Consider the following 25,519-nt stretch of genomic DNA (forward strand, 5'->3'; position numbering starts at 1 on the left):
AATATTTGATTAATGATCGAGTGATGAATTAATAACATTTGGTCACAGACCACATTTGTCACATTGTAAGACTTGACATTAAATCTACCGTCATCATGCTGAGCAGCAGAATAACATTTATAATGATCTCTGATGGCTGAGCGGGTTGCCTTTTATTTATTAAACATCATGTCTGCTAGATGAAAAGAAATTGAACTTCTAACCATTTACACGGCACTGCAGGAAATTCATCTTAAGCACCAAAGCTAATGGTAGTCTATCTAGTAGTAGAAGCCATTTAAAAGAAAAAAGAAAAGAAAAAACCCTCAAATGTTAACCTCACTTTGGCGCCAATGGGATACATCATCTTGGCAGCATGTGTGTTTGCTCCAAACATTGGAGGTAAAATGTGTCACCAAGCAGCAACCTCCAGGGCTGAGAAGTGATGCCAAAATCTGTAGTTCTTCTAGTGGCCACTTGAGGCTGGCTCCAGAAACAAGTCAAACCTGATAAACACCCGCGTTAAAACGTCCAACTCTAAAGCCAAAATAAACATCATAAATAATAATAAAAGCAATAAGTGCAGAGTTCAAGTAGATGACTGCTGTGCTCATATCTAGGCATGTTGGTTAAATATCCTGTTACACATAGCAGCATGGCAGTGAGGACTGAATCCATTCTGTTGTGAATTACATTGCGACACTGCTGCTTCTCAGGTCGACTTTCTTAGATTCAAACAACATTTATTCGGCAGAAAGAACACCGGATCTCAGTTTTAAAACTTGAATTCTACCGTCGACCAAAATGAACATCATCTTGATGCTGTATAGTAGCTCTGACTGCAATGGAGTCAGTGTTGCCTGGTCATTTTATCTCAGATGGATCATATGATCTCTCAATTATACCTGCTGCTAAACTCGACAGGAAAGTGATCTTAAATATCGCGATTGGGACTTAAGTTACCCAAAGTAGCTCCTGTCCTTTCGGGGAATGTTCATGGTAGCTTCTACGCTTTGATTTCCCCAAGCTGTGTGAGACATGGAATGATACGCTTGTGTTTGAGTTGTTATGATAGTTTCCCTTCTGAATAGCTCAGGTCCAAATGACCTATGCAGGGCCTGTCCGATTAATCTGCCAGCCATATTAGCGTTTGGCTTGAAAGCTAACGTGAGCCTCCCCATTTCAAAACAATGTCCCTGTATTAATTATCCAGGATAGCGTGCGACGCTGCGCTCATGTCATTTTGGGCAAATAAAATCAATAAAGAGGAAAATCATTTTATTTATTATTTTTTAAACAAGATATCCATTACATACATCTGATTAATCCATGATCAGAATTTTTTTAACTTCCTGATTTTGGTTTTGGCCCCTACAAGTCGCATATCAGTCGGCCCTCCTGTGTTTATCATAGTCGTGTTGCTGGAAGGCTGCACACTGATCGTAGTTTGCTTGTGCTCTCACATCACATCACCTCACACAGTTAACTTTAGCATTGTCTTTTCCACTGTATGTGTTTTATGAATGAATTTCATGTCAGTATAGCTGGAAGAATCCTCAGGAAGCCTCTTCCTGTATCATGATAGTTTTTAAATGCTCTTATATTTGTTTTCTGATGGACAGAAGTGAGCTTTGATGTCAGATTTGGATGCCATCCACTCGCTCAAAATATAGCACTTCTCACATTAGCGCCACATTTCATATCTGACAGCTTTACACTGCAATATCAATAATGATACAGCAAAACAACAGATCTGCCCACTAGAAAATGCAGAGTAAAGAATAGAGGATGTTATTGACAGACTTGGGTCTGCCTCAACCTAATCTATTTTCCTCTCCTCATGCCAGCGTGGTTAGACTGAAAACGCACAGCAGATGTGAAGGTTTCGGTAGATATCAAAATGTTTACCAGTTGAAATAAACATGGCCTACTTTAGGCACTGGAGAGGCAGATTCCTTTCTTCCAGTGAGCAGATAGGACACGCCATTTCCCCAATGGCTAAAATATACAGTTGTCAGAAAATATTAACTGATGAAACAGGGGCGAGAGGGAGTAGCAGTCACAGCAGAATGATTGGTCAGTTATCTGAGGCATTAATCTTCTCCGGGACTTGTTTTAACGCAGACATAATACAGAGGCAAACTCGGCACTGGCTGCTGCCTGGCGGCTTGTGAGGAGCTGCTGAGAGGAATAGTTTTATCTCTCCAGCGGAAATGCTGCACCATCTCAGCCAAGATGGGCCTGAGATTAAGCGCAACTCCTCTGTGGATGACTGTAGTGAGGGGAGTCACCACATAAGTAGTTGATATGAGTGTTTTATTCCTCAAATAGGCTTCCTTTTTCTCACTGTCAGTGAGATATGCTTTTGACTTCTGAAGACGAACTACACTCTTAAGGAACCACAAATACACAGGAGTGTGTTTAGTTTCCTGATGACTGCAGATAGTCTTGTCGGTACCCACGGCAACAGTTTGACATCCCTGTAGAAGTGCTTTTGTTTTATTTCTCAATTTGTAATTAATAATAGTTGTCATCTCTCTGTTAGATCTCTCTGTGCTGCTGTAAATACCTACTACCTGGCGTGCTCCTGCTGCCCCGTCAACTGCTCCTATGTGCTGTTTAGCAACAAGATTGCACTCCTCATGGACCTGCTGCTGCACCAGCTAACAGTACGTCAGTGCCCCGCGGCACAAATCTAATCATTCATCATTCCATAAATGAGGCAATGTCACTCAATATTTTGAATTAGTTTTTTTTTTCTTGACAGCTTTATTCCAATTTGTATGTGGCACAATAAATGTAAAGTAGATGCAGAAATAAGTATTTCCAACATAAACGTTCCTTTTTATCAACCCACTGTTTTGCCTTACATTCATCTGTTGATACACAGTAGTTTGGCCGCAGAGAAAGCACTGCCTGTTTGCTAGTGTTTGCTCCTGCCACAGTGGTAATGAAAGACAGAACAGACACCAACTAGCAAGCAACAAACCACTTCTGAGCCTCTCCACAAATGCCTCCTGATGGAGGGAATGTGAGCGCGCAGGCAGGCAGGCTGCATTGCGGCAACATGTCGAGCCCATATCCTTCAGCACCCTTGAAGAGGGACTGTAAACTTCAGCTCTCTCCAAACATGTAATGGTGGCGACTAGCTGAACGCGCCCTACTCACAACACAGACGGGACCAGGCACAGGCACTGGGGTAGTGGTACATGCATGAACTCTCCTGGGGCTTCCTTCTCCAGTGGTGAGTTCCAGTCCAAAGCAGTCACATTTCCTTAGGGTGCATGGGGAGAGGTTCGCCTGTACGCTTCAGTTTATATAAAACATATCCCAGCAGCTGCTCTGCTGACGGACACATCCAACAGTACCGCAGGAGAGAGGACTTACTTTTTCTCCATGTGAACACTCTGATTATTGCTCGCACCAATTATCCACACTCCTACGCACCCTCTTTTGATGTTGTAATATTTTCACAGTCACTTTACATGACTTTTATTATTATGTCTAGCAGACTGTGCTTATACGTGTGTTTGTGTGCGCGCGCACGCATGTTAGCAATAGAGTAAGGCCTGGGGTATCTGCTGCCGCGTGAGCAAGTCCCTTTTTTAATTAGATTTGTGGAGAATGTCGGTGTCAGTCAAGATTTACCTTTACTGTCAGCATTCACCCAGACTATCAGACAAAACAAGAGGTTTTACCTTAGAATGATTTAGCAGGTTGAACAGAAGCGTCACTATATTTCAAACCTGGAATCTGTCTTCGTGTTTCTAGACATTTGCATTGAAATGGAAATGAAGAAATACGTCCTCCCTGTCTAATTTCTCGCGCTACATTTCTTTCATCTATGTTTCCATGTAGTCGTCTTTTTTTTTTTTTTTTGTGGATACACCTCCAACCATATTCCATTATCGCATCCATTACCAATGACAGGGAGTATTCTACTTGTGGCTTGAAGAAGGTGAATAATAAACATTACTGTAGACTTTCAGCAGCAACATTTGGCTGCCTGCAAGCACTTTGAACGGTAATTCTATTAATGCACAGAGTCCTGAGTTGACCTGTCTTGTTTGCCAGCGCGCGCACACATTTTGTGAGGCCATTGGGCTGCTATCAAAACACTACTGTATATCATTTCTAATCCTCCCCATGGTAAAACGTTTACGTATCTGGCCATACTGGTATATTTGCAGTATTGAAACATTATTTGCACTTTCACAGGATTTTGAAATCAAGCCAGGATAAACAAATGAAAATGTAACAATATTTGTTTTACTGAATGTTTGCATTGTCACTGAATGTTTTTTTTTTGGTATCAGTTCTGCTGAGGATATGTGTGTGCGTGTTGTGTGTGTGTGTGTGTGTGTGTGTGTGTGTGTTGTTTTTTATGTATCTATAAATTTTTAAATATGATATGTAATGTAATATATAAAATCTCTAAGTTATCAATGGTAACGAAATACCATGGAATATCATGGTGGAGTTTTAAATGTGTATCACCCACCTCTAGTGTCAGGCTTACTGAAGGAGCAGAGTAAGAAGCACTTGACATAAATATATCGGTGGTAAGTCTTTACATTTAGTTTTTGTGTCTCATGGTAACAGTCTTTTTTTGTTGTTGTTGTTGTTGTTGCTTTTTTAATTTTCACAGCTTTATGTCCCTGATGAGGACAAGTCCATTTTTGGGCGCAGCGTAAACAAACAGGTCTTTGAGGGTTTGACCACAGGCCTGTTACAGACCACTGCTACCATCATGGGGTCCCTGTGGCCGCATACCTCTGAATCTGGACAAGGCGAGAACACATGGATTTCCTCCCCAGATGCCAAGGTCAAGAGCTCCGCCACAGAGTCCTTCAACACTCGTACACAAGATCTAATCAGGTATTTTTTCCTGGACATCTTCTCGCATTGCTTTCCTCCACCACCGTGATCTCATGACCTTTTTTACCTTTTTTAGTATATCCCTCCTCCACTCCTCTTCACTGGGTTGAGAGTTGGTCGGCCTCTTATTTCCTCAATAGCGTGCCTTTATGTTACAAAAAAAAAAAAAAAAAGCTGACAAAATGTCGGATCTCTTGGAAGTGCACCAACTGGTGTCTCGTTAGAATGGGAGTAGTGTGAGAATGAGCATGTATTCTGGCATCTTTCCAATTTGTACTTTTTTCCACACATTCAGCACCACATTTCAAGCAAAATCAGTTTCTAGGGAAGAGGAGGAGGAGGAGGGAAGGGGGGGGGGGGGCGGGGCACAAAGTGGCATAAACAAAGAGCACTTCCAGGGCTTTGAAAGGTCCCCTTGAACCTGGCGCTCCAGCTAGCTGTGTGGGTCTGGACTGTAGGAGTTGGGCTGTGTTGGAGAAATGTTGGCTCTGAGGAAAGGCAGGCCCGGCCTGATGAAGCCTTGTGGAAGAGTGCAGTCTTTCCACCATCCCTCCCACAAGTCATGATTCATCTGGTCGGAGCAGCTGTGCAGGCCCACCACTCTCATCCACTGACCTAGTCGTAACCCTGGAGACAGGGGAGGGCCTGAGAAAAATGGTGTCGTCAGACTTGTAATCCCAAGTATGGGCAGAAGATTTACCTCACCTGCCTTGTGTAATGTATATGTTAGTGAGGAAGGACAAAAGATCAAAACATTTTTAACTTTTTTTAAACACACTCATGATGCCAGGCTATATATCACATGGAAAGGAGATCACCATTTCCTTTCCTCTCATTACAAGTTTCTCCGTTTTCCTTCCAGTGCTTTTAGTCCTCTATCATTGTCATAAATGATTTCTCTTCATGCCCGCATAATGAGATGTGAAGAGACAAGTGCGACCACCATGCAGGTTGTCAAACTCTGACCCAAGCAGTCAATGTGAAGATGGATTGATCTGTGAAAGAGGATCAAGTCAAAACCAAAGACCAGGTTCAAGAGTCAAATGACCTACAGTGGAAAAATGGGAATAATCACCTGTTTTGAGAAGCTCTGAATGAATGACTGATGAACAAAAAAAAAAAAGGCTGCAAAAGTAGCGCAGAATGAAAGCAAAGGGGAGATGAGCAAGAGTGGCTGAGCTGAAGCTGTGAGAAGACCGCCCCAGGTCAGCAGACTGTCAGGGACCCAGAGCTCGGCTGGCACAGGGGCCACAACAGCTCTCTAATGACACTATTAGGGGTGATTTGTGGCTGAAAGACTACAGGGAACATGATCACGAGACCTGTCATTGGCGAAGACAAATTGGAGATATCACAGTAATAGCACTGGGTGGAGGGCTTAGGTGAAGTATCGGCTTTCAGCTGCAGAGCTGTGGAAGTATGCACAGTAAAGGCTTTTGTTTGCCCAGGTGAGATGAGCTGCTTCTTTTTCTTTTCTTTTCTTTTTGCAAAGCATCCTATAATAAATGTGTTTTAGCATTAAGCAATAATGCTGTTAATCACATTATTTCTTTCTCTCTCTTGTGTTTCTTCCAGCTATGTAGTGAACATGGGTCTGATTGACAAACTGTACGGGTGCTTCCTGTCAGTCCAGAGTCCTATAGACGAACACCCCAAGATGTCTGCCTTCCTCCAGGAAGCCTCGGCTTTTTTGCACAGCATGTGTAAGCTGTGCTTTGTTGTAACTGGACGGTGAGCATTACACACATTAAACCTCTCTGCGGTCTTTTTGTCTTTCTCACACACACACACACACACACACACGCCCAACAACCCAGAGCAAATCTCTGTCATTTCTTTAATGTCACGAGGATCCGTAAAGACGGGGCTTACTCAAACAAAGATGACGGTTCCTCTGCAATCAGCCAGCAGGTCGTTTCCTCCAGCCAGCTAGCTAGCTGAGCTGTTACTGCAGATAGAGATAGGCATCTACTTGACCCAGCGCTCTGTCACTCACCATAAACCTTAGCCTTCAGCTTGGGGGGAGCCCACCCACGTGTGCTACGGTGACCTCCACTCAGAGAGGTTCAGTGGCGCCGCTGACAGAGGCTAAGCACACAGTCACACCGAGGGACATCGGCACCACCATTCCTCACTGAAAAGGAGAAGAGATACTGAACATGAGTCTTGGGAAACACTTTGATGTCACACATTACACAGAGGATGTCATTTAATTATGTGCAGTAGTACTTTATTTTATTCATTTGTGTATTGTTCATACAGTGTAACATTACAGGAATAGTTTGTTTATATATATATATATATATATTAATTATATAATTATATATATATATATATATATATATATATATATATATATATAATTATATAATTTTAGGCTATATGACAGGGCTGTTCAATTTTAATAATATATCCTTTTGTGATTATTTTAACACAATTGCTATGTGATTCACAATGTTAGAAAGAATGTCATTTTTTTTACATTCTCATTTTCATTGAAAACCCTGTAAAATGATTACGATTGTTTTCTTTGTGGGGATCTGTATCTAGCAGGTCTTTTTAATTTAAAGTGTGTAGACTATGATGCATAGCAGGGGATCTCTGTATTTCATTTAGAATGGTAACACACAGTTAGCTTTTAACAAGTATTGCACCTTCCTGCGATTTGAAAATTGCAACAGACCAGATTGCGATGTTTATTCATTTAATTTTGTCAATTTTGAAGGATTAAATATTAATTTTGCCAGCCCCATGGGCCATGTTAGCCACCCTACCTATTCTTCATCTGCAGGTCTAATTTATGATGGGTAGAAAAGAAACATCGAACACGTTCGAACAGGTACTGCTATTCTCCACAAATGGCAGCACACGGTTCATAAGCACATGTCAAATATTTTCATTTAAATTTTTTAAGATAAGCAACAAAGCAAAACTTCTTCTAATTATGATCCTAATCATTCAAAATAGAATTCATCTTGACAGCAGTCACCATCTTTGATAAGTGTTTCCGTGTGTGAGGTGCTTTGACGGTCATACAATCCCATCCTGTCACAGAACACTTGTGTCTATCATCAGTTGTTTTCTGCTTTATTAAAGCACCAGGGGTTTGGTTTCTTGGGCAGAAACAATGGCGAAGGGTGTTTGGCTTCCTTTCAAGACCTTTGAAGGCCCACTGAGTGTACAGGTTGTACAGGAGACTGGTGCCAAGCGAGTCAAGCAGTATGACGAGAAAACATGATCATGGCACCGGAATATAGTGTTGCTGCCTCAGCAGTTAAACAGCGTCTGATATAGTAGAGCTTTGACAAGTTGAACTTTCCATCTGTGACATCTTAATTTGTATTTTTACATGTAAGATTAGATTCAATTGTTCCACCAAGATAGTTGAAATCAGATACCACTCTCTGCTTTTCTTCTGCTGCATAACTTGGCAGTGCATCACTCCCAGATCTTGTCATTGTGTTTTCACTGTCACCTTATGTGCTGCTGGAGCTTGCCAGCTGCAAGGTGCTGCTGTAACAATGAACAGCTGCTTCCCTCCAGCATGGTACAGTCCAGGTAGCACTATGTCTGTCACTGAATAGCTGTGATCTTGCAGGTTGGTGAGACCAGTCAACGCTGCGGCCAACGAGCTCTGTTCTGCCAAGATTGTCTGTGTGTCATGTATAAGAATGTTCAGTGGGCTTGTAGAATATTTTTGCCATGCCAGTTGCTGTGTCAGGGGATTATAATGGCATTAGGGGGCTGTGTTCTTGCCTAGCAGCATATTTCACACAGAGCCTGTTGGCTAACATCAAGTATCAGCATGCACTGTAGGTTCCATCCAGAGGTCACACACCCTCCATTCTACATGGCTGCAAATCATAGCTAGTGTTGTGGTCTTAAATTGTCTCTCTGTGCTAGCCGTAACTTTTCACTGGAGCCGTCTTCATTGCAACTGTCAAGACACGATGACATTATTGAATTAATTACTTTAGTGTTTTTCCTTGTAAAAGAAGTCAAAAAGCATCTCTACAAGCACCGATGGTGAAATAATTGTTTTTAAAGAATACCGTTCATAAAAACGCCCCCTGATTCAATTCTTCATGTAATTTCTAATCTTTTGAGGAGCTGACACTTAAAAATCTCTGCGGCACTATTTCAAAACAGGAATTAAATCATTGGTCGAGTGGAACGTTTTCTCTTTCGTGTCAAGCTTGTGTACAAATAAAGTTTATGTTTCGTCTTCTTAACCAGCACTAACTCTGGCTTTGGTGGATGAGATGTGCAATGAAAGGATGTTTCCAATCTCTTCATTGCTGTCGCCATACAAACGTATCATCTTGGGTCATATGTGCCAAAGAACTCTGCGCCTTGTCAGGCAACTCAATACGATCTGTCTATTCAAAGGCTCTGCCATGAGTTTCACGTCAGTGCATTGCTATATTTACTGTAGCCAGAATGGGAAAGGAAGATTAGATCCCATTCTTCCACTACAACCAAACTGGCTGACAGTAAATTTTAGTGAAGTCACAAAATGAGACCAGAGCAGCTGGGATCCAACATATGAAGCATATTTAAAACTTGGCGCTCTGAGAAGTAAAGAGAAGTAATTCAGCAGGGCTAATCGTGCAGTATTTGTCTTTAAAACTCATCCTGGTATTTTTTTCTTTTCCCAGCGCTCCCAGTATATTCGACAATAAACGTCAGGACCCAACTGGACTGACGGCCCTGCTGCAGTCCACAGACCTGGTGGGAGTGGTGCACACCCTCTATTGTATCCTGATACACAGTTTCTTACCGGAATCCGCTTCCCAGAGTCATGAACCCTACAGCCCTGAGGTCATCCAGGTGGCTTTGCAAGGCATCCGCTTCCTCAACAGTTTTGCCCTGCTTGACCTATCTGCCTTCCAGGTATTCACATTAATAGTATACATTTTTTCTCCATCAATTTGAGGGAAAAAAAAGTGCATAGTCCAATCTTTTCTGTAACGGCACTTGTTTTGTCTGTACTATTGAATGGGAGTCGGTGCATTAACGATGCTGCTGTTTGCTTTTAGTTTAAAAACTAATTTAAAGGACTTATGACCTACAGATTTGGATTTAGTAATTCTGTACACATGATCAGCTTGATGCTTTGTTAGGAGTTATTAGAAGAGAAGTTACTCTCCTCAGGACAAAGCTGACCTGTGGACATAAACATAGTTGACCTTTGACCCCTCCAGGTCAGTCGTGGTACTTGACTGGAACCCGGTGGGTCAGCAGGATGAAGCGCTAGTGATTAGCACTGTCTGTACGGCCGTAGGTTACACTCCCCGAGAAGGAGGAGAGGGCGACGACAAAATGGCACGGGAGCACGCGGGAATGCTGTTAATTATTTTAATGTCCTGCAGGAATCACTTTGAAGCAGCTTCCTCTCACTGACCCGTCACATTCAGACTACTCAAAACAGCTGGAAATGAAAGCGTTTCACTGGTTGAGTTTTATGAACATTTTAAATAATGTTTCTGTTTTCTGTGGCTGGGAGTTGTAATCACGCATACAAGCTTCCAATAGCGGATGCATGATGAGAGTTCAGGCTTCCTACTGCCGCATCATCCTCCAGTAATGTGTTTAGAATTGCATTTCAAAGAGTCTAACGCAAATATAACTGCCTTAGCGGTCGTTGCATTTTGGTGAAATACGCTTTAACTAAGAAAAGAGTAAAAGTTCACGTTAGTGCCCAATTCTGCATTTTTTTACTCCGAATATGATGGGTGTGTTGACTTTGCGTACGTGTTAGGAACGCTTTAATATGTAGTTTAGCTTCTATGGTATTGTGTTTATGGAGGTTACAATGCTAACACGCTCAAAGTACGAGTGGAAATGTGACGATCTCACGGTGCTCTGTCACAGTGACATGTTTATTAAATACTGTCAGTAAACTGCTCCTAGCAACTCATTTCTGAGCGGCTTCGGGCTGTTTAATGGTGGGACTCCTCTTAGGTTGCTTATACCCCTCACTATGTATGTTCCCAACAGGAACAGATATATCATGTTTTATTTCTTGGCGTTGTTATTACATTCAAGTCTTTGTAGTCAGGCATTGGCAATTCATGTTAATTTACTGCAGCACAGTACACACTGAGGCATTGTGTGTGATCTTTCAGTCTGTTCTAGGAGCTGAGGGTCTGTCTCTAGCCTTCCGACATATTGCCAGCTCCCTGCTCTGGTACTGTACCCAGCATTCCTCTGAAGAGTTGCTCCATGAAGTCATCATCTGTGTCGGATACTTCACCGTTAACCACCCGGATAACCAGGTAAACAAGCTTCCACCTTTACTCGCTGGACAACCCTTCAATCATGTTTTTCAGTTCAGCATAATCAGTATTACCACCACTAAACTTGAAATATGTATATTTAATCACGCAGTGACTGGGGTCAACTATCAGGTCCAGCCCCCAGATAGTTTGTTAATTTGCATTTATCAAGCTTTGCCTTGTGGGTTTCTTTAACATCATTGATGCCTTTTTAAATTATCATAACACTTTCAGACAAAAGGATTCCTGAAATGTCAAGGTGAAAATGACTGACTAGTTTAATTGATTGTATCAGACAGGCAGGACTAACAAGATGAACACCGACTGGGTTATCTGACTTAGATATTTTCATGTTTACCAATATTACAATATTAATAATACGAAAATATTCTTTCTTTTTTTTTTCTTTTCAACTGGTCCTATGGAGAACATGTTTATCGAAGGTGCTACTGAAATGAAGCCCATTTTCTATTTAAACTGATGTGGTGCCGGCTTGTATGTTTTCCGTATCGTCCGTTAACTCTATTGTTTTATATTGCAGAATGGAACTAAAAATGCTGCAAATGTAATTGTGCACGTTTTTAGCGGCCTATTTTCATACAGTCCAACAGGCTATTTGCAGGCCAGAGAAAAATCAAATGTGGCAAAATCACATTTGTCTGTAGTGAGCTGCGAGCAGAAACGAGTCCTACTGTTTAGTAATCCTTGTATACGGCGCTTTAACCTCGGATATGTTTCATGTCAACTTATCAATTCAAAGTTCAATTTACTGCTGACAGTTGAATTCCTACTCTGCTGCTATGCTGAATTATTAGTCAGAAAGAGTTCAGGTTTGTAAAGTAACAAAAAGCACCTGTTTAAAGATTCATGGCTTGGCACCCTCCCACCTGTGGTCTGCGTGTCGTTCATTGTCCCACTGAGTGACCTATTGTTCCCTCCCGCTGAAGCAGGGCGGCGTGCTGGCCTCAGCGTTACATCCACTTAGGGGCCGCCATGGAAGTGAGCATGATGTGATGGAGCAGACCTGGCTGCTGTGTAATTGGCTGTCATGCGTGGCCCGTCTACCGGGCCCCTGATTAGCCACGCTACAGTTGGCTGGCCTCTGATTATGTTAAGCCTGACCCACACAGGCAGCAGGCGCAGCTTCACTCTCCAACCTCTGATATGTCATTTACGTCCGCACCGTTGCAGTCGACCCCTGCCGCAACAATTTATAGGCTGATTACTGATTCTAATTTGCCAGATTTTTCACTTCTAATTAAAACGATCCAGTGCCACTATACGGCACTTAGCTCTCCGCTGTGTTCCCATCCAATTCAATTATTCTGATGTAGAGAATTAGCATTTGTTGGGTATTGTAGAGACGATTTGCATATCATATTGAATAATTGAATGAGGACTGATGATTAGGTTAAGTGTGTGACAGATGATTTGTCAGCATGTGTTAGCAGAGCAGCCGTGCCTGACTCTATTTGCTAACGAAACATTTGTTTTGCTAATTTGGCGCAAAGTCTTTCATTACTCCATGATGTTTATTGCCAATAGGAAACTTCCAAGAGAAAAAAAAAACAAAAAAAACTCCTTTTACTTAGAGTTAAGAATTTAGTTTTAAAACTCATATTCAACTCGAGTTTGTCAGGAAACAAGATCCCACAAAACCTCCACATACACACACAGTTGATCTTTGCCAGTGGTCCAGTTCCTGGAATGCCTCCATTCAGTTCCGCACCAAGATGGATGGCGTTAAGGAGAATATTTAGAGCAGCTTGAGCTTTTCTCAAGCTAATGTAAGCATTGGCAGAACACAAAAGCGACCTGACCAGAGGCCTGTGCGGTCGCTGAGACTGCTGATTCATTGTCGGCACACCAGCTTTTGTTTATGGGTTAGGGATATATATATATATATATATATATATATATAATATATAAAGCAGAACTTTTGTAAGCAGCTCTATACGAAGTGATGTATCCCCCACCCACCCCGCCACTCTGGGGTGCATGAATAATTTACCTCGTCACACAAAAAGCCATTGCGAGAGTGACATATGCAGGCTTTTTCAAGTGAGCCTCGGCTCTCGGGAGCCACTGAGCCGTGTCTCGTTGTCTGTTGAGCCAAAAAGAAAAAAGCTGAACAAAAAAAAAAAAAACCTATTCTGTAACTGACATGTAACTCTACTTCCGTTTACCGGTAATCTCCTCGTGTTTGAATACAGTGATTCATTTGTGAATCATCGGTGGTGATGATCTGTCGAACCTTTGAGCTGACAGAACTGTAATTGTAAACTGTTGACATGTTAACCCACCTGATTCCTGCTGGCTTTTTAAAAAGACACAAGCAATTTTAGAGTGTGGAAATCTTAAGAAAACTTTGGTCCTTTTTTTTTTTTTCATGGAAAATGGCCACACACATGCAGGTAGTGTACCACACAAGCACATCCAAATGCTGCTGACTCCACAAAACTCATTCAAGTTGGTGTAATTGCAGGTAGGATGTTTAATAAATGTAATGGAATAGTCTCCCTGCACTTAATAAAGTTTTTTAATAATAACAATTTTTTTTTTTTTTTTTTTGCCGTCATCTTATAAGCCTATAGATCCTTGACTCAACATCCCACACACATCTCTGTGGCTGAGTCTTATCTGTGGGGGTCATCCCTCTCCTTCCCATTCTCCAGGAGGGCGTTTCCTCTTACCCTGCAGGCCCAAGCTAAGCTTTAGGCCTGTAATTCCTGTTAACCTGATGTTGAAATGCTCCCTTCAGCAGTCCATTACTGCCAAGACAACCAAGCCCACGCTGCCTGGAGGGTAAGTGTAGCTCGTGCAGACCATAGGGAGCCAGCACCAGGGAATGTACACCCTGTATCACCCAGCAGAGTAAACAGAGAAACACAGACAGACACACTCTTCAACTGACTGGCAGGAGGAGCGCCTGATTGTTAGCTTGGTCGATGATTTACACTCCGCTTCAAGGGTGAACGCCGGTCCAACTGATTTCAGTGAGGACATTTTTATCCCTGCAAACCTTTTTGTGAAGAGTTCCCATTTGTCTGTAACACCGTCCTCGGGATAGTTTGGATTATCAACGCTAGGATCTGGAATGGCAGCGTCAGCTCATAGAGATAAAGAGTTATTGAACTCTATTGTGTCAACAGCAGGGATTTTATGGGATTTTTAAGACAACTGACAATTACCCCTAAAAGTCAAGTTGGAGAGTCTATGTCAATGTCTGTGTTGCTAGATTTGACTTGTCTTGAGGCAATTTACATAGCAGCCGGAGCGCGTCTGAATGAGCTATTGTAAATGTTGTAAAGGAGCCCTAAACTTTGCTTTGTGGTGTCTGCAAGGCTGCTGGTCTTATCAGTTAGGTAGTACGGCTGTGATGGATCTGGTTTACATTGCGGATTCAAGTGTCAGATATACGGCTCTGCTCGGAGGTGTTTACACACACTGACGAATGACCATTACCTCTCTACATTGGTCTCCTACTTGGATGTGTGCGATATGACTAGTAAAGTGACTGCTGTAGCTGCATTCATGCAATTGCAGATTTACGCTGTGTTGCACGGCTGGATGACAATTGTCGCCGCCGCCGCCGCCCCCCCCCCCCACACACACACACACACACACACATACACCTTCTCTCTGCTGCTAAATCTGCTTCAGCTTGGTTTCTGCTTCCAACACCGGGTTTTCCTTGGAATTTGTTTGCGTTTCAGAACGTTAACTTTACACACTCTTTGTTGTCATTGTGGACAGTGAGGAAGTTATGTAATGGAAGCATCATAAAATGTGTCTCTGTTTGAAAACTCCAGGTCTCTGAACTTAAGAAAGAACAGAGCAGCTAAGACACTTGAGCGTTGTTTTTTTTTTTTTTTTTTTTTGTCCGGTCTGCGTTCTATGTGGGCCAGACACACTGGTTCACATGCTTGTTGTTAGTTTTATGATGTCGAGGTTTAAGCTGCAGAAACTTGGACTGAACTGGGAAAAGTAACGCTGCAGCTTAATCTCTAGCTGGGAACCAGTTCAGGCCCTGGTGTTAGAGGCGTGGAAAGTTTTGGTTACCTCTGGCTGCAATCAGCTTTTGTTTTATGTCTTTCTTCATCAGGCACTTGAGGGCGGACGATGTGTTTAGGCAGCTGAAGATGGAACTCTGCATGCTTGTGGATTATGATGTGATTTGTGGGTTGGAGCTCAAACATCCAACACTTTGCTCTGCTTTAGCTTTACAACACAACTAACAGATTCTTTTTAACTTCACGCTGACCCTCTGGTTCGCATTTATAATGAATTTACCTGCACAAATTGACCTGTGTGTTGTGTGTGTGTGTGTGTGTTTTTTTTTTAATATATTTTGTTTGTTTTCTTGGTCGCGTTGCAATGTACAAGATAAATGTGCTGATTTTAGTATTTAGTGAAAATGAAAACTTTAAAACTGCATGCGCTGAAAATAAGCAGTTCTGCTTTTGAAAACAACCAGAGCTCGCCCTTTTTTTTTCTCCTTCCATTAGGGGATGAATTTGTCCAGCGAGTCCCACATTCCTTTGTGAAAAAACTCTTATTAAGTTAAGAGAAATGTGGGGGATTTTGTCCTACTGCTGCATACATTAACAGTGTAGAAAACTGTTCCCCCGTTTGCACTTTGATAAACATTAAAGAATATTCTCACGAGTTGAAAACTTTATATTAAAAGTTGACAATTGTATCACACTGATGTTGTTTGACTTGTCCTGTATGGATTCTTCAAATAAATGACGAGGAGAAAATGGCGCTGCTTCGTGTCCCCTAGGAGGGCAGCGTGAGAAGCTTCACCTTGAACTGATAAAAGCGATGAATTATCGCTTTGTTTATCCCGCTGCTAAAACTTTGGAGTGCATTATCAAAGGAGAGGCCGACGGAAGAGTATTAGTGTATTTTTAGAATCTCGTAAATTTAGTGAATTTATGTCACTGTGACTGTGGGACCTCATCTTGCCCCTCTGGTTTTCATTGCCGTTGAGCCCCCCTCACTACAGTGGTCTCTACCTGCCGGTCCCCTGTTTCTCAGGAGGGCTGGGGGTCTTGTCAGGCTCTGGTGTGACGACCAGACGCTTGAAAACTACGGGCCTGGATGTGATGGTGCGTGGCTGTGGTGGAGAGCAATTGTATCACTCATTTCTTAATGTGAAGATGTTCATGTCACCCATCACCCCACCCCACCCTTAACCCCCTGTTGCACTATAAATGCCCTCTTGACGTGAGCGCTACTCCCACAGCTCGAGAGCTCGACACAAAACTTGAAAGTGACCTTTTAACCGCTGATGATGACATCAGTTCACATTTCCCTCTCACATGACAGCATCTCTGCTCGTGCTGTCGCTACAAAGGAAAAGGAAAACATCCCATCACTGTGTTTTATAGCCTGTAATTGTGAGGTGGGAGACTGCGCCCCCTCCTCCCTCCCGAGGCCTCCTCCTCCTCCTAATGGCTGTTTGTGTGTTGTTTTTAGTGGCAGATTTACATGTGGGAGGGACAGGGGGCGGTGATTTACAAGCAGCAGTGGCTTAGTGGCTGACTTGCCGTGCTCCCTGTGTGTTCCAGGTGATAGTGCAGTCTGGCCGCCAGCCCAGCGTGCTGCAGAAACTGTGTCAGCTGCCCTTCCAGTATTTCAGCCACCCACGCCTCATCAGAGTGCTCTTCCCCTCGCTCATCTCCGCCTGCTACAACAACTTTCCCAACAAGGTCATCCTGCAGCAGGAGATGAGCTGCGTGCTGCTGGCTACATTCATTCAGGTACATCTGTGACACATTTGAATTATAGGAGTTTCGAAGTCCCAGAAATTTGAGCTGATGAGGCAAGAAGATCTATTTATGTCCAAACATATATTTATTCAATTTTGTCCTTGGGTTTGCTGCCATCAAACAGGCCAAATTCCTCTCACATCAGAATAAACGTATCGGCTGATTAATGATCGGTCCTATGGGCTCCGTTGAACCTGCAACATGGAGCCTTTTACAAAGACAAATGGCTTCCTTCTTAGTGGATTTACCTGCCACTGGTTGGACTCCCAGTAAACAGCTCGTCTCCTTCATCTTCCTCTGACAACGCGCACACACACACACACACACACACACACACACACCCCTCTGAAACCACCACTGTTTAGACACCGATTAGCTTCCATTCAACGGATGAGAAGCTATTGTCATTTCTTTCAAACAAAGAAGTAATGCATGGCGTCTTGCCCCCGCCGCCCTCATTGTTGAGTTAACCTCAAGAGCATTCCTCTGAGAGACGCAATTGAATCCAGGATGAGACTCCGTCGCTCCGCAAATATTTAATACTTTAAAATGTGACGTAGTCGCAGCTCTGAATTGCATTTGAATACATCATGCTTTTTTTTCTCGGAATGTAGTGCTCTTTAATTAACTTTAGACGGAACAAATGAAATTGTACACACACCACCATACCTGCATTTTACTCTAATGCTAATGCTTCTTATTGAATTCCATAGGATTGTGCTGCAAATGAGAAAGAGTCGGACAATAAAACAAAGCCAGCAGGTACGTTGATACGTCAAATTTAACAAACATTTTGATGTCACGTGACTTTAATTCCATCTTTTCCTTTTTCTGTTTTCTAATTTTACAAAAAGGTTCGACCTCTGTTTAGTTAAACAGGATTTTAAAGGACATTGCACCCTAAAAGGTTATTTTGCCTCACAAATATTCACCGTTGCTTCCTCCAGAATTCAGAAAACTCCAACCAAGCTGAATTTGTGATGTTTTGGACAATTTTGCTGTTGATCGCCATTAGCTTTAAGCTATAAATGCGGTGCTGGTGGTTTCTGAATTCTGGAGTCACTAAGAAGTCCTGCAGTAAGAGGAAAAAATCTTTGTCAGTGAAGGGCAAATTAAGTTTTTTAAGTGAAGCAGTGCCTTAGAGTGTAATTTCATTGACTGTATTTTAGAATTTCCACCTGTGAGGAATTACTCACTGCACATTTTGTCAGTTTTAAAAAGGATTTAAAAGGATTTCTGTTGAACACCCGGTATAATGTTGCTCCTTTCTGTCTCACATACAAAGTTTTCCAGCTGCTGGATTACTGTGAGCTCTCCAACCGCTTTCCTAGAGACCAGTGGGACTCGGCGCTTCAGTTTTTTTTCAAGAAGCAGGAGGAGTGATGGAGTTGCACCTCAGAAGGCATAAGCTTAGTGTAAACACTATAAAAGAGACTGAGATGTGGATTTAACGTTGAGATTTGTTTTCTCCTTACTTAAAACCTGCCCAATGGTCAATAATATATTCTTGAAACTTGATTAAAATGTAACACTTGCAAAGCCTTATTCTATGTTGCTGCATCTGCTGGTGTTAAAGGGGAATTTGCACAAAATATCAAGTCTGTACATCGTAGTTAGACAAGAAGCACAACTATTCTGTAACGTCCAGACACGCCAGTTTCTGCTCTAGAAGGTTTTCATAATCAATATGTAAACATTTCCTTATACTGTAATAATTTTTTTGCCAAACATGTACATCGATGCTGTCTGTATTAATTTATTGTAATATTTTTGAACGTGAACGCCGTATTGTTTTCCTCTTGTCTACGTGATGCCAGTTACCACTCGACTAGATGTTGTCAGAATATATTTGTCAAGCTCACATCTTTTCCCTTTTTTTTCCTCCTCCTATGAAGTCAAAAATTAATATAATTTTTTGAGTTATTTTACCTTTATCATACAGAATAAAATATGTATTATTCCACATAATTCCTCTGTCTGTTGTTAAGTGTTCACGTCAAGTCATTTCTTCATTTTCATCGTCGACACTCGTTGGAAATTCAGTTTTGGGTTTAGTTTTGGGTTTTTTTTTTTAACCTGTGAGTGATTTACTTTGAATATCTCAATTTTGAGGAAAAAAATGTAACATTACTGAATGTTTAAAAAAAAGTATGGTTTAGATATATTGAAGTAACGCTCATTTTGTTGTTTTGTTTTGTTTTTTTAAAGAATTGATTCCCTTAATCGTGGTTAATGTGAATTTGACTGGTAAATATTCTACACAGCAAAATTACTTCTTACTTTTTATTATAATCAAAATCCATCCCTACAACAACAGCACCATCTCCTCTTTCTGCAACAACTACAAAAGAGTGACCTTGCCAGTGCTGTATTATTGGTCAGGAGGACAAACTTGTGCAACTACTATTTGCATGATTAATCCATGAAATGTTTAGTCTACAAAGTTTCAGGTAAATCTGAAAATATGGTCGTCACAATTTCCCAAAACACAAAGCGATGTGTTAAAATGCCTTCTTTTGTCCACCCTACAGTCCAAAAGACTTCAAAAAACAAGTAGAAAATCCTTTTTTTTATGAGCAGTTGACCAGCAAATATTAGAGGGTTGATTTGGGTTGTTGTTGTTTTTTTTGCTCGAATTTTTTCTCTCCATTAATTGTTCCACTTCAGGAAAATCTCCGTTAAATCAATAAAACTACAGTTTCCAGTCTTCTGTTATGGGGGTCACGAGCAACTTTGATGAGAAGTCACTTTCTGATTCAAAAGCAGACAAATGAAATTTTGCCAGGGGTTTTAATGCTTCCTAGATATTCCTGTTTGGTATTTTCTAATTAACATATCCTTAAATGCGCTGCTGTGTCTCTTGCAGTTTAAAGGTGTCGTATGTCAGCGTGTCTTAACAGGATTTTGAATTTCAATGAGACTCCCATTTCCTTCACTGATAAAAGCCGATCCTCCCAAACAAATTGTTGAGGTGTCGTGTGTCAGTCCCGGCTTGACCTGCACGCTCTCTTGTCCAGCGGCTATTTGCCGCTCAGCATTCCTACTGGAATGAAAATAAACTCAAGACACGCCAGGATGCGTCGACGGGCGGGCCGGGGGTCCCCTCAGCGCTGCGCCGCTGCAGCAGCAGCAGCAGCTTTTGTTGTGGGTCCATTCAGTGTATCCTTTGCAGGTGATGCCAGATGGAGATAAGCGGCCGCCGCTGCCTGTCGACTGTCTAGACGTGTAACCACGGGCCTCAGGTTCGTATGACATGTTTTCAAAAAAAAAAAAAAAAGAGCGTCTATAACTGGAATATGCAATATTTGCACATGTAACGTAGAGGCCGTATAGAATAAATCATACATGAATTCAACATGGCCTGTTGCGCATGGCGCAGAGATCCCTGCGCCAAATGCGCACATTAATATGGAGAATATGGAGGCATTTTTAGAAGCTGAGCAGAATCGAGAGTTGTGCTTCTTTCTTTGACAGACGTTCGTCAATAATACGCTCACATGTCGATTGAATCGTGGTTTGAGTTGAAGGAGTCTCAATAAATGAGGAGGGGGAAAGGAAAACACTACCCATCAGCAGCAGATACGTTTCCATTCCCCTTAAATTTATTTTTTTTGCCGAAAAATGTTTGGAACAAATTGATATTTGCATGCAATAATCCATTAGACCTATATTTTTTTATTGATAACTCGTCTATGACTTTCCTCATAATAAATAATAATAACTTATTTTCTTGGAGAAAACGCCAAACAGTGCGCATCTCATCTGCTGCATTATATTACAAGAGCCGATAACGATCATGCACATCCACACAGCTTGTATTCTGGGGAAAAAATGTCTAATACAGACTCACATGTTTGAATCCCTCAACATGCCCCCACGTTATGTCCACTCGGATCTTGACATCACCGTGAACAGCAAGGTGTCCCGCCTCTAAAGTGTCCATGCGCGTCCTGCCGAAGTTTCCTTGAGCAAGACGGTGAGCTAAAAGGGAATCATCAGCTCTCCGGTCCTGCTGTCGGGGTTCGTATCCTCACTCGTAATCCATCCTGGTCCTTCCATTGTTTTTTTGTTTTTTGTTTTTTGTTTTTCTTGATTGAATGTCACCGATGGCGGCTCAAGCTGCCTCCTCTCCTCTCCTCTCCCCACCCTACCCTCCCCCACCCCCGCGGGGCCTCCTCACGTGTCCACGGGACTGGGGACCATGCTGTTCGGTGTGTCCGGTAACTGCGACGACAGAGAGGTCACGTCACTGGCCGAAGAGTTTCCCAGTGAACCCGACTCCGAGAAAGACACCTGACAGAGGGATTTAAAATAGTCGTCATGCGCTGCGTCACTCACTATTAAACTCTGTATGAACTCCCAGTTAAACAGAGGTCAAACATGCTGAATACAAATACATCCTCGAGGACCCGCTGCAGAAATCATGTTTCATTCAAATGATCCATTATCAGAACTTGTAAAAACGTACTATATACATATATGTGTTTGTATGTATGTATATATGTATATATGTATGTATGTATATATGTATATATACATATATGTATATGTGTGTGTATATATATATATATATATATGCTGATATCTGCTATACTGATATTTTGTAATTGATTTACGCTATAGCTGATATTTACTGTCAATATATCTGTGCAAAAAACAAGTAGAGATATTTTATACACATTGAAAAACATGTTTGAATGAGTTTAAAAAAAGATTTTTATTAATTTCCAAAATATTTGGTGAAGCCTTTGAATCGTGTGTGTGTGTCTGTGTGTATATATATGTGTATATATATATACATATATATATATATATACACACACATATATATATACACACATATATATATATACACATATATATATACACACATATATATATATATATACATATATATACACACACACATATATATACACACACACACACACATATATATATATACACACACATATATATATATATATGTGTGTGTGTATATGGATGTTTACTCATCATCGATGGTGAGCAAAGAAGAAAAGACAAAAAAAGAAACCTGGGCAAATATGAAAAAGATAAAGTTGGACACCATGGCATCAAAAACTAACCAATGTGAATCCCTATTTATGACTAAAAATCATTCTCGTAAACATCAGGTTTGACGAAGGACAGATTACACTCGTGTCACAAATGAATCTCCATGATTCAGTTCAGCTTTTGTTAATTTCCCCTTGTTATTTTCAACATCATCAGTATCCACTTAATTTTTCTTGAAGTCTAAACAAATCCCCTCTGTCTCTTATATTCTTCTTCTCCCTTTGTGAATTATTTCCAGGCTTTGATATAATACAAATGTGGTCCTACCAGCTGCTGGAAGGCGGGTTGGTCCAGGTCACTCTGCAGAGCGAAGTCACTGAGGCTTTTCCACGGAGGCTGGTAGGTCTGCACCTCCACTGGGTTCCCCTGCACGGTGGTGTCATGACGGATGGGACTGCCTGCCACCAGAGGAGTGCCTGTCAGGCCCTGCAGGTTCTGTAATGAAAAGCACTCAGTCAGTCAGGCCAAATACACCAGCCAGGGAATCTTGTTAAATCACATTAAGATCCAGAAAATGATGTTGCACAAGAATGAGAGAGGGAGGGAAGCGTAGAAAATTAAAATAATAGGCTTTTTTTTGGGCTTGAAGGAGCAACAGGTGACAACAAATGAGATTATTAGAAATGTTCATCAATAAAATCCCCATCGAACCCTAAACTCAGGGTTTATTGAGAAATAAACAGAAATGAATTATTGAGAAAAGCCAAAATGTTACATAGCTTGTACACATATTCATTTAACATTTCTGCCATTCAGAAATACTGATTACTCCTTATTCTAACGAAGTGCTGCTTTTGTCTTTCACTTTGACAACTGCCAGTCCAATTGGAGTGAGCCCTTCAGACTAAATTCAGTTTTCAGTAACATTTGCAGGAACTGGTTACACAGCCTCATGTTTCGCACATCTTTTAATGAAAATAATTGTATGATTTGATGGGACACGAATTACAGAGAGTAGCATAAGAATTAGGCCTAATTCTAAAATGCAAGTGTAACCCGAATTGCAGCGTTGAAAGCAGGCCCGAATCAGTTTTTCTAGTCCCTGCATGTCCACAGTATAAACGGACTGTAGACTCACGGTTTTGTCGCTGTGCTGCTGCTGCTGCAGCTGCTTCATCAGGATGGACTTCTTCTTGTCTTTGCACCGTTTGTTCTGGAACCAGACGCGGATAACTCTGGGGCTCAGGCCCGTCATCTCCACCAGCTGTTCCTTCATCAGGGCGTCAGGCCGCGGGTTGGCGTTGTAGCAGGTCCGCAAGGTGTGAAGTTGCTTCTCGTTCAGCACCGTCCGGACCCGGGTGGTCTTCTCGGACTGCTTGTGGACGTGGTTCCGGTGGTGTGGAGGATGTCGAACCGAAACTGGGTCTGAAGGAAAGGTCAAATATAGACAAAATAAACAAAGTCATAAAGAAGTCTATTTTACACCTGTAATAAATTCTATAATCCTCCAGGGACAAAAGGAGTAACAAATGAATTTAGGCTGCAGGATATGGGAATAAACATCTGATAACAATAAAACTCATACAGTCGTCCACGGAAATAATGAACTCAGTACTTTAGCAAAAGCAAGAAACACATAATAATAACAATAATAATAATAATAATAATAATAATAATAATAATAATAATAATAATAATAATATATTAAAGTCAGGCCTGTACCTGAGATGTGCAGCGGTCTGGAGTGGATGCTCCCCGGGCTCAGCGGGCTCCCTGCAGAACCTCTCTCCACGAGCAAGCCGTGATCCGCCCGACACAGCAGCTCATCGTCCCGGAGAGAAAACTCGTCCCCGGGTAAGAGGTGACGACTGCACACCGAGCACCGGAAACACTCCATGTGATACACATTGTCCCGGGCTCTCATCACTAGGTCGCTGCTGTAGAATCCCGTGTTACATTTAGCACATTTTATGCCAAAAAGCCTGAAAGAGAGCAAGGAGATGGATAGTAGCCATAAAAGTTATTGATCTCATGTTGGATGTCCGCAACACAAAAAGTTCAAGTTTACAGTTGATTTATGATGCGCATTTTACGCACTTTACATCAGGCTATTTATGTCATCTTAATCCCCAACTAAATAACAAATGTATTAATATTCATAGCTCTAATACAACAAGAAATTGCTTTCTTTCTAGAATTACCTCACGTAATCTCTTTTACAGTAAGTCTTTCCGTCTCGGACGAAGCAAGTGCAGGTCTCGTCCAGGTACTGGCTGCACTCGGCGCACTTGAGGCAGGCTGCGTGCCACTCCAGGTCGGGGGAGACTCTCAGGATGTACTGGTCGTGTATCTGACTTCCACAGCCCACACACATTGCGATGCCAGACTTCTCTGTGTGAGGGGGCGATACAGTCATGCAACACAAATGCGTGCACGCTTTTTAATCCCCGTGACATCCCTGTTTAACCCCCCTTCACCTAAAAGAGAGAACACGCACGTCCCTCCAGAATATTACAATAATGAGACTGCAGGGTGAACACCGGATGGCTTTTTTTCCCATTTCTCCCTCGAAAATAAATAAGCGATTAATAACCAACTTCAAGACAACGAGCCGGTTATAACGGTGAAACGAAAACTCACAATAAAGCGCCAGAATGCGTGGAAAAAAAGAGTGAGAACTTACTTTTTGAATGATCCCCCATATCATCCAAGAAAGAATTGAGCAGGATATCCACCATACAGCCGATAGATGGAGGAGAGCAGCGGGAGAGGAGACCGTCCCGTCCCAGACTGGATGATAAACTTGTCTTACTCCACGGAGAGGAGAGGTGGAGAGGAAACAAAGATCCCCAACCAGTGACGTATTCAAACCTGGACCTCTGTGGGTCCGGTGAGAGGGTGCCATGCAAATCTCCTCCTGGACCCTTGTTTTTTTTTTTTTCTTCGTTTTTTTTTTCTACCTCCCTTTGGCTTCTTAGACTGGCTGAGAGTTGTATGTCTTTATTTTAAAGATCAGCCAGCATTTGCATGTTCATTATGAAGGCAATTTCTCTTTAAATTCGCAGATTTTTAAAAAAAATTCTTGTCCTGCTTCATTGAGTTTAGATAACGTTGTTTTTTCATGTGTTTTCACATTCCTTCAACCTGTACTTGAAATGTGTTCTGTCGTTTTTTAAAATTTTGTTGCTGTAGATTATTTTTCATCAAAAAGTTTTGATTACCCCTAAAATGCATATTATATTATATTATATTATATTATATTATATTATATTATATTATATTATATTATATTATATTATAATATTATATTATATTATATTATATTATATTATATTTTTCTGTCCATCATTGTAACTGTTTTTTGTTTTTTCCTTGCCTTACGATAATAGTTTATCGTCACTCTAGAGAGCCCTCTACTGGACGAAAGACCAAAGTAGGAATTATACTCTCTCTCTATCTCTGTTAGTTTTTAGTGGAAACTTGTTCTTTAAATTCATATGCTGGAAGAATGTTTATTGTTCACTCTAGTAAAAAAAACAACAACTCAATATCTTTCTTTAAATGTTTTTATTAACATTTTAAAGCTTTTTT

At 41.5% G+C, this 25,519-nt stretch overlaps 2 protein-coding genes across 7 annotated transcripts in view; one reads left to right on the plus strand and one right to left on the minus strand.

Moving 5' to 3' along the window:
• The window catches only part of scaper (S-phase cyclin A-associated protein in the ER), a 61,192-nt gene extending 42,312 nt beyond the window's left edge, over window positions 1-18,880 (plus strand). For all 4 annotated transcript variants that reach the window (XM_086208991.1, XM_086208990.1, XM_086208993.1 and 1 more), the window contains 8 exons: window positions 2,525-2,648; window positions 4,628-4,857; window positions 6,433-6,588; window positions 9,516-9,750; window positions 10,986-11,135; window positions 16,712-16,903; window positions 17,626-17,674; window positions 18,198-18,880. In XM_086208991.1, the coding sequence (XP_086065117.1) occupies window positions 2,525-2,648; window positions 4,628-4,857; window positions 6,433-6,588; window positions 9,516-9,750; window positions 10,986-11,135; window positions 16,712-16,903; window positions 17,626-17,674; window positions 18,198-18,295 (1,234 nt within the window). In that variant the 3' untranslated portion in view covers window positions 18,296-18,880. The remainder of the gene's footprint in view (window positions 1-2,524; window positions 2,649-4,627; window positions 4,858-6,432; window positions 6,589-9,515; window positions 9,751-10,985; window positions 11,136-16,711; window positions 16,904-17,625; window positions 17,675-18,197) is intronic.
• A 2,199-nt stretch (window positions 18,881-21,079) lies between these two features.
• Window positions 21,080-24,666, minus strand: isl2a (ISL LIM homeobox 2a). Of its 3 annotated transcripts, none has more exons than XM_086207796.1 (6): window positions 24,612-24,666; window positions 24,130-24,319; window positions 23,651-23,910; window positions 23,067-23,353; window positions 22,256-22,423; window positions 21,080-21,205 (listed from the first exon to the last, which is right to left on the minus strand). In XM_086207796.1, the coding sequence occupies exons 1-6, from the start codon at window positions 24,664-24,666 to the stop codon at window positions 21,089-21,091; spliced, it is 1,077 nt and encodes a 358-aa protein (XP_086063922.1). In that variant the 3' UTR covers window positions 21,080-21,088. The 3 variants fall into 3 exon arrangements, with proteins under 3 accessions (XP_086063922.1, XP_086063923.1, XP_086063924.1); XM_086207797.1 differs by having other exon boundaries at window positions 23,052-23,353; XM_086207798.1 differs by having other exon boundaries at window positions 23,052-23,353; window positions 23,645-23,910.
• Between the last annotated feature and the right edge of the window lie 853 nt (window positions 24,667-25,519).

Source organism: Aulostomus chinensis, chromosome 7 (genome assembly GCF_037954235.1).
Source record: "Aulostomus chinensis isolate RoL2024-O1b breed Wild chromosome 7, RoL_Achi_v1.0, whole genome shotgun sequence".
Classification (NCBI taxonomy): domain Eukaryota; kingdom Metazoa; phylum Chordata; class Actinopteri; order Syngnathiformes; family Aulostomidae; genus Aulostomus; species Aulostomus chinensis.

Bases quoted from the DNA above. Each gene is read 5' to 3' on its own strand.
- isl2a (XM_086207798.1), bottom strand. From the start codon at position 24,666: ATGGTGGATATCCTGCTCAATTCTTTCTTGGATGATATGGGGGATCAT. The intron at 23,911-24,129 runs GTAATTCTAGAA...GCTCTCTTTCAG, and splicing joins TGTAAAAGAGATTACGTGAG to GCTTTTTGGCATAAAATGTG. The intron at 22,424-23,051 runs GTTTATACTGTG...TTTTCATTACAG, and splicing joins AAACCGTGAGTCTACAGTCC to AACCTGCAGGGCCTGACAGG.